This window comes from Pan paniscus, chromosome 3 (genome assembly GCF_029289425.2).
Source record: "Pan paniscus chromosome 3, NHGRI_mPanPan1-v2.0_pri, whole genome shotgun sequence".
Classification (NCBI taxonomy): Eukaryota; Metazoa; Chordata; class Mammalia; order Primates; family Hominidae; genus Pan; species Pan paniscus.
The window spans coordinates 24,498,598-24,511,060 of NC_073252.2; the positions used below are offsets into that span (position 1 = coordinate 24,498,598).

A 12,463-nucleotide genomic window follows, 5' to 3' on the forward strand; every position below is an offset into this window, starting at 1 on the left:
ATTATATCTCAACCCCAAGTGGCGCACACACATATTGCCAATTCCAAAGACTTTTGTGAACCACACTCGAGGTAGTTGCCAGGATTGGCTGGGTAAGTGTATGCAGTGTGTGGATTTGGCACATTGCAATCATTCGTTATTATTGTGCTGCAGCTATGATCCTGTGAATGGAGCTGCAGGGCCCATTTCACCTATCATAGAGTTCTACAGCCCACAAATGAAGAGATTTGGTGATACAAATTGGCATTCACTCATTCCCACCAACCAAAATGTAAGCACTTTTGGGGGAAGAACTGGTCTTCTGTTTCTGTCAACAGCGTCCCCACTGCCCTGCTTTCCCCCACCTAATATCGATCTGGCTGGGCACAGAGTTTCCCTTCCCTTTCCAAAAGATATCTGTGGCATTATAAGAACCATTCCATAAAGGCCAGCATTTATGGGATGAAGAAAGTCTTCACCCTTGGTCTACGGCTGCAAAGACTAAACAAAGCATATTATCTGCCAAAACCCAAGAGAACCCTGTATTTCTTTCTCTTTTTTCTTTTTTTTTTTTTTGAGACGGAGTCTCGCTCTGTCACCCAGGCTGAAGTGCAGTGGCGTTATCTCGGCTCACTGCAAGCTCCGCCTCCCGGGTTCACGCCATTCTCCTGCCTCAGCCTCCAAAGTAGCTGGGACTACAGGCGCCCGCCACCACGCCCGGCTAATTGTTTTGCATTTTTAGTAGAGACGGAGTTTCACCGTGTTAGCCAGGATGGTCTCGATCTCCTGACCTCGTGATCTGCCCACCTCGGACTCCCAAAATGCTGGGATTACAGGCGTGAGAACCCTGTATTTCTTACACAGGGACATGGACTGCTTCCCCCAAGAGTTGGAGATAAGACAGCAGACACACCACCTCTGGAAAAAAAAAAGTGTATTATCAGCAAGCTTTGTGCAAATTCAGCTCCTTTTAGTCTGTAACTACAGAGAACGAAAGTGTCACACCCTCCCCCAGTGACCATGACACCTTTATCTGGAACCCAGCTGTATTCGAGATTTACTGTGTGGCCTTGGGCAGCTCATTTAACCTCTCAGTGTCTTAATTTCTTCATCTGGAAAATGAAGACGCTACCTACATCATGGGCACAGCGTTTCAAGGTTAATGCATGAGGCTGATATTGAAATGCAGCTTAGCAGGGGAACGTCTAATTCTGGGGAGGAAGTCAGGCACAGCAGTGCCCTTCTGGGGGTTATAACATGTGCAGGATCACAGAGCTGGGCCCTAAGGTCAGGAATGCACATGGCAAGCTCAATAAGCCACTCCAAATACACCACCTGGAGTCTTTTATTGTTATTGCCAAGTAGAGTTGATAAAGCAAACACAGCAAAGGGTCGGGAGGCCTAATTTATCAAACGTTATTGATACAGATCTCATATTGACAGGCAATGAGCCACTTTTGGATTCAGATCCATAAATCCATTTTATAATACAGTCCAATCCCAACACTTTGCCCTCAGATCCTTCCATCTAGACATGAGAAATCCATCCTGCTTTGCCTGCAGTCTGTCAAATGTCACCACAGAGTGCAGAAGCCACCCTGCCAAGTCTATATCCTGAACTCAATCCCAGTGGAAACTTCCCAGATATAAATAACCACTATGAACATACAGGAAAGAAAAATAGCTATGAAGTTGCACTCCTACTTTTTTTTTTCATTTTAGCCTGTGACAAGTAAAAATCATAGAGTTATTCACTCTCCAAAAACAATCTAAAACCAGAAGGTTTAACCAATCCAATTTTCTGGTCACCGTGACGACTATTTTAATCTGTGAGGCCGCGTTCAGGACACATACACAGGCCTTGCCTGTGGTTGTTTCACAGTCAGCCCCTGCTGGAAACTCCAAAAGCGGCTTCCGTTCCTGGACTCACTGTGGGCAGTGGCATTTGATGACACTCAGGGTCTCGCGCCATGAAGACAGAATTCTCTGTTTACAGTCAGAGAGGGAGGAACTTTCCTTCAACTTGAGGGTTGAGAGTGAGATCCCGGGGAATCGGTTGGGAGGAAACCCCAGGTTAACAGTGGGAGGAGAAACTCACTCAATGTTTTTGCAAGGCAGGAAAACATGACATAAAGAAATCAGAGAACTGAGTCTGAACGTGGGGATATCTGGGCTTGAATCATGCCGAGCCAAGTGTGTGTGACTTTGGTTAAACTATACTACGTCCCTAAGCCTCAATTTCCCCGTTGATGACAGGTGAAGGGGGTTGCTGTAAGATTCAAATAGTACAAAAGCCCCCAGCACAATACCTAGCCCATAGTAAGTGCTCAATACATATTCCTTAAACCATAATCTAAATAGAGAAGTATGCAATTATTGATATCACTCATTAACCAACGGGCAGAAGTTCATTTATTGAATGCACACCCTATGTCAAGGACAGCACTAAACGGTGGGAACAGAGAGGCAAAAAGAACAGAGTATGATGCTCGTCCTCAGGATGAGACAGTGGAAATGGGCAGGACTAGATAAGGAGACTGGTTGTCTCTAGATATGAGGACCAGGTGTAACATGGGCAGAACACTGCAGATGTAGAGCCTGCAGGGCAGGCACGCCACACCCAGGCTCGAGGAACTGTGTAATTATCACACCATTCCTTGCCCGGTGTGGCTGGTTACATTCTGGTTTCCTGCAATTTCTGGACTAACACCTGTGCTCATTTGCTCAGGGAAGGCAAACTCATCTTAATGTTAGCTTCAAATAAGTTGATAGGAAGGTAAATCTGCAAATTTAAAAGCCTAAGCATGGATTGGCTTAGGATTATCTGAGCTTTTAGGTTTTTCTGACCATATCCAAGGAGAGATACAGGAGAGATACACAGGTGTCATCCTGAAAAGCTGAAGGTAAATTAAAATGCCATCTACAGTATTAAACTCTTTTTCCCATTGATTTGCAACAGGCATTTGCATTTTGGGGGCATGCACTCTTTGAAATCTGTCCTCATGCACAATAAAAAGAAGGAGGTGGGAAGAGGCAAAAGAAGAGAAAAGAAGGAATAGGAAGGAGAAGGGATGGAGAAAGAGGAGGAGGAAAAAATAACTTCCAAATAGCACAGGTCTCAGGCTGGCCATTCAGAAGTCCAGGTCAGGTCAAGGGGAGGTTTTTGCCCCTTTGCAATAGAATGCAGGAAATGGGAGAGAACTCACTCATCAAGCTACAGTCTTTCCTTCTGTAAGCCTCCTACCCTACAATAGACCTACTGGCTTCTCCCTCAGAATGTAAAGGATTTCTTGTTGTTTCACACAACAATTATTTGGAGGCAGTAGTCTCCCATGGTAGCCCCAATCTATCCTTGCCACTGTCTTCCACTGTCCCAGAACTTCCCAGGCCAAACTCATCTGAGGAACACCTACAGGATTTTTGTCACATTTCATGATATGACCACTATTATTCATTGTATATGATTTATTTTAAATCAAGTTACTTTTTAAAACTTTACTGTTATTCTGGGCAACAATATCTGTAAAAATCATTGTTTTCCTGTGCTAGTTATAGCTTCCTAGTACACACTAATTAGCATAAGTCATTATTATTAAAATAGCCTAGCATAGTTATTAGCAATACAGATGCTGAATGTGTTCAAATCCTGGCTGTGCCACTACTAGCTGTGTGATCTTGGGCAAGTTACTTAACTTCTCTGTGCCTTAGCCTTCTGTTAAATAAACAATACCTACTTCATAGAGTCACTATGAAGATTACATTAGTTAATATTTGTAAAATACTTGTATGATCTAGAATCTTCTACATGAACAACACTTTGGAAACACTGAACTATGCACAAAAGCATAAATCATCCCTTACCTCAAGGTTTGGTTATGCTGTGCCGCTTTTTCGGGGTACTCTTTTGCCTCCCTTTTCCTGCCTAAACCAAAACTAATAAACACACTGTCATCCCACTCTTCTTGAAAGCCTACCTATCTGAAGGTCCTTCTTAAATAAATATAATCACAGACATTTATTTTAATGACAGCCACTTGAGCATCTATCATCTTACTGCCCTGTGCTCAGTACTTTTCACACATCATCTAATTTAGTCTTTATTTGGACTTTATGAAGAAGACCCAGCTTAAAAAGATTAGGTCATTTTTCTGAGATTCTACAACAGGAGAGTCAGGATTCAAACCCAGGCCTGTCTGACTCCACAGCCTGTGAATATCCCATTAAGCCATGCAGTACCACTAGGAAGCTCTCTCTTCCAAGAGCTCATTACAGTGTCCAACCAGACAGGAGCACCCTCTCGGCTCCCTTGGTGTGTACCTCTCTTATCAGACTTAGTAAACCCACACTGTAATGTGACTATTACATTTGTCTGTCTTTTATTACTATATTACTAATAGTACTTTATTACTAATATCATTACTAATATCATTACTAATAATACTTTATTACTATTGTCTGTCTTTTCCCCCTGTTATTCGAGATAACTTTCTATTTTAAGCATTTTGGAAGGAAATCATTCTAAAATTTCCCTGAATTTGAAAAAGGGTTACATTCTATGAAACTGAATTTAATATTTTCTTTACACCTCTGGTCATCTTTATCAACACCAAATATGGTAATGTTCTATGATGTAAACATGACTTGAGGGCAATTTTTTCTGTGCAGCCTAGGGTGACAATTAAAAAACCAGACTCCTGAGCCCCTCCCCAGATCTACTGAATCAGAATGTCTGGGTTAAGGACCAGGAATCACTGGAGTTTAGGAACCACGGCCTTAGGGTATGTATGGGTGTTTGATCCTGCTTGCTACTCCCAGATAGCTTTTCAGTTGTGTTTCTGCCTTTCGTGGTTTTTCTGACCTCTCCCACCCTTTGAGTTGACAGCTTTCACTTCTCACTGCCAACCAAGATTGCTGGATAAATGTTTCCTATTTCTCTTCTACTCACTAATGCTATGGTTTCCAAACTATTTCTTTTTAGCTTTAGAACACTTTCATGAAAACTGATTCTTAGACAGATGCCCAATATAAAGCACATCATTTCAGAGCTATTCCAATGGAATATGAGTGAGTGGCCTGGATTTCCAATGCTCTTCTCGTTCCCCTAACTCCCATCTCCACCCCCTGTGATGGCCCTGAGGCCCCTCCTCAGATTCCCTGGGCTTCCATAGAGAACATTCCTAATACCACTGAAATAATACAACCTTCTGTCAAATGTTATCATCGTTTTGTAGGACAGATACCTTATTTTTTAGAAACATTTCAGATTATCAGAAATTTTTTTTTCCTTGTAAGTTTGTCAGTGTAGCCCAAAATCAAGTGTGTAGTTCTTTCTATTTGAGGACATATCCAAATTTATAATATAGCCTCTATATTATATTTGCAAAATCACCCCTTACAGTGAATATTCCTAACTTGGAAAACGATGATCTCATTGTATTTGTAATTGGACTCCCATTTACTTTTGAAAGGATCTCAGAAAAAATAATGGTCAAGGGAATTTATCTTTTTTAAAAAGTCTCTCCTCTGCAAAAGAAGGTGTGAGAGCATGCAGGAAAACTTTCTAACCTTTAAGATTTTGGTCATTTTATATTGAGGGTATTCTAAATAGGTTAGTATGTTAATAGTCTAAAAACAAGGTTCAAGCAGCAGTTTTAAAACTTGAAAAACAAATTTAAGCAAAGTTCTTTTACTGCTCTTTTTGTTCTTTTTCTTCCAAATTCATAATTTTGAGACTAAGAATTTAGGAAGCCTTTTTAACGTTATGAGCACTAGAGGCAAGGGAATGAGAATGTTGTATCGAGGTTACAACATGATTTCTATAGTGAATTAGGACAAAGTTTGAATTCATATATACAGAAAGAGATATAGTAAATGTGGCAAAGTATTAGCTATTGATGATCATAAGTAAAAGGTATGTAGAGTGTTTCTTGTACTATTCTTTCAACTTTTCCGTAGCTTTGAAATTTTTCAAAATAAAATTGAGGGGGAATTTCAAACACAGGTAGAAATCAAGCATAGTCATACGTGTAAGATTAACACATTCAACAGGGCCTGGGCCATGGTGACAAAAGTGAGACATCTAGGACACAAAATTTAAGGAAGCACTTGTGGGACGCTGAGAGTGAGTGCCTCTTTACGTTTGTCACCATACACACCTCACTTGCCTAGTGCCAGCCCTAGTGTTCAACAAAAGCAAACTGCATCTATGTTCTCAAACAGACCATAGTAAATTCTTCTAACTCCTAAAAAGAAGGTTACAACCAATTTTATCCATGCATTCATTCACTCATTTATTCTCCAAGCATGTATGGAATCCACGCTATGTTAAGTAGCTATCCTGTATGTATTCATGGGTGTGTTAGATGCTGGGGATACCAATGATGGACCAGTTCCTGCTAAAATATCTTACTATCTGCCAAACACTGATTTAATAATATTATTTTTATCATCATCATCATCATGTATTCAATAAATATTTCTTGAATGAGCAAAACCATAAGTCTACTTATTTGTTGTTACTCAAAGATTTGTCACATTCAGATGAACGTGAAACTTTTCCCTGGATTGCCTGATAACATAGCTAACATTTACTGGATGGTTACGAACTGCCTGGTATCTTCTAAGTTCTTTCCATATGTTACCTCAATTATGCCTTGCAGCAACATGAAGACATAGGTGCTAAGATTCTCCTTTGACAGGTAAGAAAATATGTGAGATATTGGGTACCTTTTCCAGAAATACAGAAAGAGGCCACACCAGGTTTGAACCCAAGTAGCCCAGCTCTGGAGCCTGTCTTTTCAGAGGCTCCACAAAGCAATCTCACATTTACCAACCCAGAGAGGCACTCCCCAGTTCCATAAAGCTCTTTTCTTCAGGTTGCCGTTCAACCATTACTACATAGAAAGATCTAGATAGCACCAGGGACACTTTTAGCAAAATGATCCTCAACTTCCATGGCCTGGGCAGATAAGTCAGAATTTGGGGGACATCCTGCTTAATTTCACCTTGTCTAAATACAACCAACTAAAAATAACCTGAAAGGGAAGCGTTTCAGAACCGCAACAGGAGCTGCAGAAGGCTGCAGAGGGCGTGACGTGAAAGAAGGATCCTAGCCTCAGGATAACACTGCTGATGCTTTTCAACATCAGCAAGCTGCATATTGTGATGAGAACACAAAGTTTCCAATTATTGAAATTCCATAGTGTATTTAATTATGCAATTATCTCATTGTATTAACAAGTGCTAGAGCACAGCAGCAATTGCTGAGATTTTTACAATTTGGAAGAGCAGAATTTATTCCTTCCCTCAGCTGATTACTTCTCATAAATCTGTCCATTTTTCAGGGATTATGGAAATGATCCTATTTTTGGAATGCTTCATTCAGAAATCCAAAGCAAGTCAGCACCCCCACTCTTGCCACTCCAATTTTTAAGTATGATCCTTGTAAAGACTGAGCATATTTCAGGGGAAAATGTCTGCAAATTCACATCATTTTTGTTCCCATTAATCACTTAAGACTCTTTCCTCTTTTGAAATTCAAATAAATATAGTGTAAATATACATTTAAAGAGCAGTTGTACAAATCACATATTTTCAATGATGCAAACAAAAATACATTCTTGTTCATTTGCTTAATAAGGATTTATCCCAAAGAGTTCATGTATCAGTCTGTAAAACCTGAGTATTCCATCAAAACACCTCAAATAGGTAATGCTGTGATACTATTATGCATTTCTATTTGCCTCAGTTACTTTGGCAAATATGAAGTGTAATCATGCAAAATTAAACATTCCATACATTTTCTATTCATTCTCTAACACTCTCCCTATATTCTGAAATAGGCTATCACATTTTCAAGTTTAAGGGGACAAAAAGTGAATCGAATTTCTTGTTTCTGAAAGCATTGCAAGTAATAGGTCTTTTTACTTACGGCTTTCCATCTAAGAATCACCAGGCTCTTCACACATAAAACATAATAAATCCATACAGTCTGCTACATACCTACCCAGTGGGAACCTTCCTTGCTGATGAGAAGCCATACCTGTATTTTCTCAATGTAAATTTGGCCCAGGCTTTTAGGAATGATGTTTCATTTACTTGGGCCTGATCAAGAGGCATAATCATATAGGTGGAAACCTCGCTTCTTCTCCCAAATAAGTAAGAGTTAGGAAAACAAACCCTGGACCCAATTGCCTGGTATTTGGATATCAGTTTTGCAAACTTTAAGCTATCAGATGATGGAGCAAGTCGCTCCACTGCCCTGTGCTTCTGTTTTTGTAGTGATAAAATTGGGATAACAATAGTACCTATCCCATAGGGTTGTTGGGTGAATGAGTTAATACATGTAAATCCTTGAGAAGACAGCTTTAATAGCATTAACTGTTGTTATCTTGACTTGTCCTGCCCACATATGACACCTGATGCCTTTCAAAGTCATCTCCCCACAATTACCTCATTGGGATCTCACCATCTTCCTGTGAAGCAGTGGAAGTAGATGCTATTATTTCCATTTTACAGATGAAGAAAGTAAGATTCAGAGAAGGTTGCCAGCAGTCAAGACTGGAACTAGACTAGTACATATTTCCACTATTCCTCTTTTTATCCAGAACAAACTGACTCAGTGACCCAGACATTTCCCTACTTATTTTGTGGGGAAGGGAGGGAGTCTTGTTTCAAAGGAGACATGGAAAGCACTCTGTTGCCAAGGTTTGTCTTGCATACCAAAAAAGATCCAGATCGGCAGGAGACATGTCAACAAGTCTGCCGTCATCATGATTTCTGCTAACTATGAAATGAAAGTTAATTTCATGCCTCGCATTCGCAGACAAAAAGGTTCAGAGCTGTTTAAATTCTCTTCAGCCCAATGACAGTTAGTAAACAGGAGACTTCGTGTTCTAATGCTTGAAATCACCCTTCGTATCTCAATATATTATTTATGCACTCAGCTTAAAATAAACAGCAACTCCGAAGTAGGTGAGTGGTCTCATTTAGTACAAATTTTTTTCACTCTGACAGTTACTTTAAAACATGGGTAAACAACCTTAATTCACTTCTAACGAATTAGTAGGCTACTGCTGTGTCTACAGGAGGCAAGCAGATTGTATTATTAACCAAAACAACTTTCTTCCTGTCAATCGTCTGCACCTCACAGGGGGATGTGGGCTTTGCTGTCTTGTTACTCAAACCAATCCATGGGCACACGTGATTCCAGACGATTTCTTCAGAGGTCATTGTCTTCCGAAACTTTGATTAGATCTCTGGACTCTGAGATGCAGAATGGGGCCTGGAGAAGATAGATTCTCAGTGCTGCTTGTTAAGAAAGATATAGACAGATAAGAACTTTTCCAGAGGGGTAAAGAGTTTTGGAAATCATGGAAATGAGCTCTAGTTGTTGAAAGAACTGAAGGTGACAAAAAGACCACTGTAGGGAGATGCAGTAAGTGTTACTAAATATTTGAAATGTGTCATTTTGTAGGAGGAACACTTGTTCATTGTAGGGATGAATAGGACAAGTAGAACCCAAGGCAGAGATACATCGAGGTTGGATTTATGTTTAACTTGAGAAGGAATTCTCTGTCAGAGTTGCCTTTTTAGGTTGTAGACTTTCTGCCTCTAGAGGTTCTCAGGCTCCAGTCAGGTGGAACCCTTAGAACTGGCCAACAAATAGGGCTAGATGAGACATATAAGACCCTTGCAGACTTAGATCCTACAGCTGCATGAATCCAAGGATTACTCACTAAAATAAGCTTCAATAAGCAGTCCTAATCTTAAATTTCTCTATGATCGATTTTAAAGGGTGACAGCCACCTTTTAAAAGAGAAAAAATATCAAACCATGGGTTAAGCACTGGGCATGTAACTGGCCAATCTATGGTAGCACAAACTATTCCAGGGCATTGGTTGTCCTGGCAAAATAAAAAGATGCACCAATTCAATGGAGAAAATCTACCAAAGCAGTTGCCTTGGGATTGCACAGTCTCCTCCTGCCCTTTTGCAGCCTTTGCCATTGCATGGGTAGGAAGCAATTCCCAGGTTCCCCTGGACTGTAACCTGGTTAAGAAGGGGTGATCCACACTTAGCTCACCATTCTGGTTGGCCTCCTCCCCCTGCCCCATGTCTGCAAACACAATAATTAGCAAACTGTCTAATCAACTTTCATCCTTAACAAAATATCATTCACCTCATGGAAACATTCATTCTCTCCCTGAAATCAACCATTTCTTTGAGACATAAAGTGACTGCTCAAAACACAAGTTAAATACAATTTTAAAAGAAAGGAAGAGAGAGTTGAGAGAAGAGAAATAAAGACACCTTATATTTATATCCATGGTTCATATAAACATTTTTACATATAATAATATACAGACATATTTTGTCCAAATTATCTAGTAAGCATTGTTTGAATTTATATTTATGGAGGGTGGCAGGCGGAGGTGGCTTTTCAACATCCGACATATTGTCAAAACATTAGAATTCAGAAACATTAAATGCCTCAAAGAAGTCAGATTATCAATATCTAGGTGTGAAACTTGGTGTTACAGATTTCCTGATATGGCAAGAGCAGACATTTGGTATTTGCACTTCAGAATAACAGAAAATAACATGACAATAATGTATTATACTTACAAAGTACCCTTCATCCATGGGGCTCCAATTTTACCAATATTAGTTCACTGATTTTCGCAAAAAACCTGAAAGGCAGAGGGTAAGTTTGTGTTACCCCCACTTTGCAGATGGGGATACTGAAAGGCAATAAGGTTTTAAATTATTGGTCCATTATGGTGAGAATTCAGTAATGGGAGAACAAGAATTACCATTTTGGCCTTCCCCATCACAATGCATCTTGACCACCCATCTTTCCCAAGGGGACTGATATTTCCTAAGTCATTTTCACCACAATCTTAACATATTAAACACATTTTAGAGTAAGACAGTGATGAGTTGCAACTCCTTGCTTTTATGAGCCCAGACACCAATATTCTTTTAATACTAGAGATAAGATTGGAAAAATTCCCATATCCATTTTAAAACATGGAAGAAAAAATTGGATTGACAAAATGCAACCATCCAACTAAAATTTGGCCTGAAAATAATGTTACTACTGTTCAGTTTGTTATATACTTATGTTCACATTTCAGCATATGGACTTGTCTTTTAAAAAGATTGCAAGGAAGTCAGAATACTTCAGAAGTAATTTCGTTAACAACATTTTTAGAAGGGTGTATTTTTAACAGTCCTTTCTAGGACATCCCATCCTTTCTACCACTCTCAGACCATTTATTCATGCATTGAAAAAATAATCAGTATTTATTGAGTTCTTACTATGTGTAAGTTTAGAACTGTGTGTGGCTTCTTGGAGGACACAAAAATGTATATGATATAGGTCCTACCATCAAGAAACTTACAATCCTATGGTTCAATAATTTTATTACTATGACAACCACTCTAATCAAAAGCTCTACAAAAAGATCTGATAGTTTCTAGACATTCCTGGCAAGTCATAGACACCAATCCCAGAAAGATGGCACCTTCAGAAAATATTCCAAAAAAAGGATGAGTTTGGGTTCTGTGTATGAGCCATACTATTTGGGATTACAGAAATACTAAAAGATGGGTCTCCTTAAAATGACTGGCCCTGAGTTTTCCCAAAGCCCATGATGTGAGGGTCACAATCTCTCACTGTCTTCTCCTTACGCACCTCTGCAACAGCACTGACCCCTTCACTCATCCTCAAATACCCAAGCACATTCCCACCTCGGGAACTTTTTGCTTGGGCCAATATTGTTGCAGTATTTCTATGGCTTACTCCTTCCCTTTCATCAGATCTCTGCTTAAATACCTGCTCAGTGATGTCTCCCTGACCATCCTATTTAAAATACATTCACATGCCACGGAACGACATTTCAGCCAACAACCAACCACATATATGAGGTGGTCCCATAACAATATAATACAGCGATATCATATTTATACTGTAACTTTTCTATGTTTAGATACAAATACTTACCATTGTGTTACAATTGCCTAAACTATTTAGTACAGTTACATCCTAGCCTACAGGTTTGTAACCTGGGAGCAATAGTATATACAGGGAATTTTTTTATGTACTGCTAAATTCTAGTGTGAAGGCACTCCACGAATATCGATTGAATTCATGAATCACAGCATTAAACTAGGTGCTCTTCCTTTTTTCTATCTTTTTACTCTTGCTGAGATACTGTTATAATTACTAATAAATGAATTTCAATACTGAATCATCATAGATTTTTTCCACCCAAAGGAAAAAATTAAAACTCCACAAAGACTCAGTGAAATGCTCCTAGAAAATATAATAAACACCTGTTGTTATCATTTTCTGTTATCTTGAGTACCAGGGTGCGAGTTGGGTGACCTGGCTTCTTGGCCAGCTCTGCTGTGAGCCCTTAACTTCTCCTCCCCCTATGCCTTTGTTTCTCAAGAGTAAAATAAAGCTTAAGAAGCTAATT

At 39.5% G+C, this 12,463-nt stretch overlaps 1 protein-coding gene across 2 annotated transcripts in view; it reads right to left on the minus strand.

Annotated features, from left to right (window-relative positions):
• The window catches only part of PPARGC1A (PPARG coactivator 1 alpha), a 680,601-nt gene that overhangs the window by 455,741 nt on the left and 212,397 nt on the right, over window positions 1-12,463 (minus strand). Inside the window, exon 1 of one of the 2 annotated variants that reach the window (XM_063603746.1) lies at window positions 10,605-10,672. The exons of the other annotated variant lie outside the window; for it this stretch is intronic. Coding sequence (XP_063459816.1) covers window positions 10,605-10,622 — 18 coding nt within the window. The 5' untranslated portion in view covers window positions 10,623-10,672. Of the gene's footprint in view, window positions 1-10,604; window positions 10,673-12,463 lie in introns of those variants that run through there. 2 annotated transcript variants of the gene reach the window in all.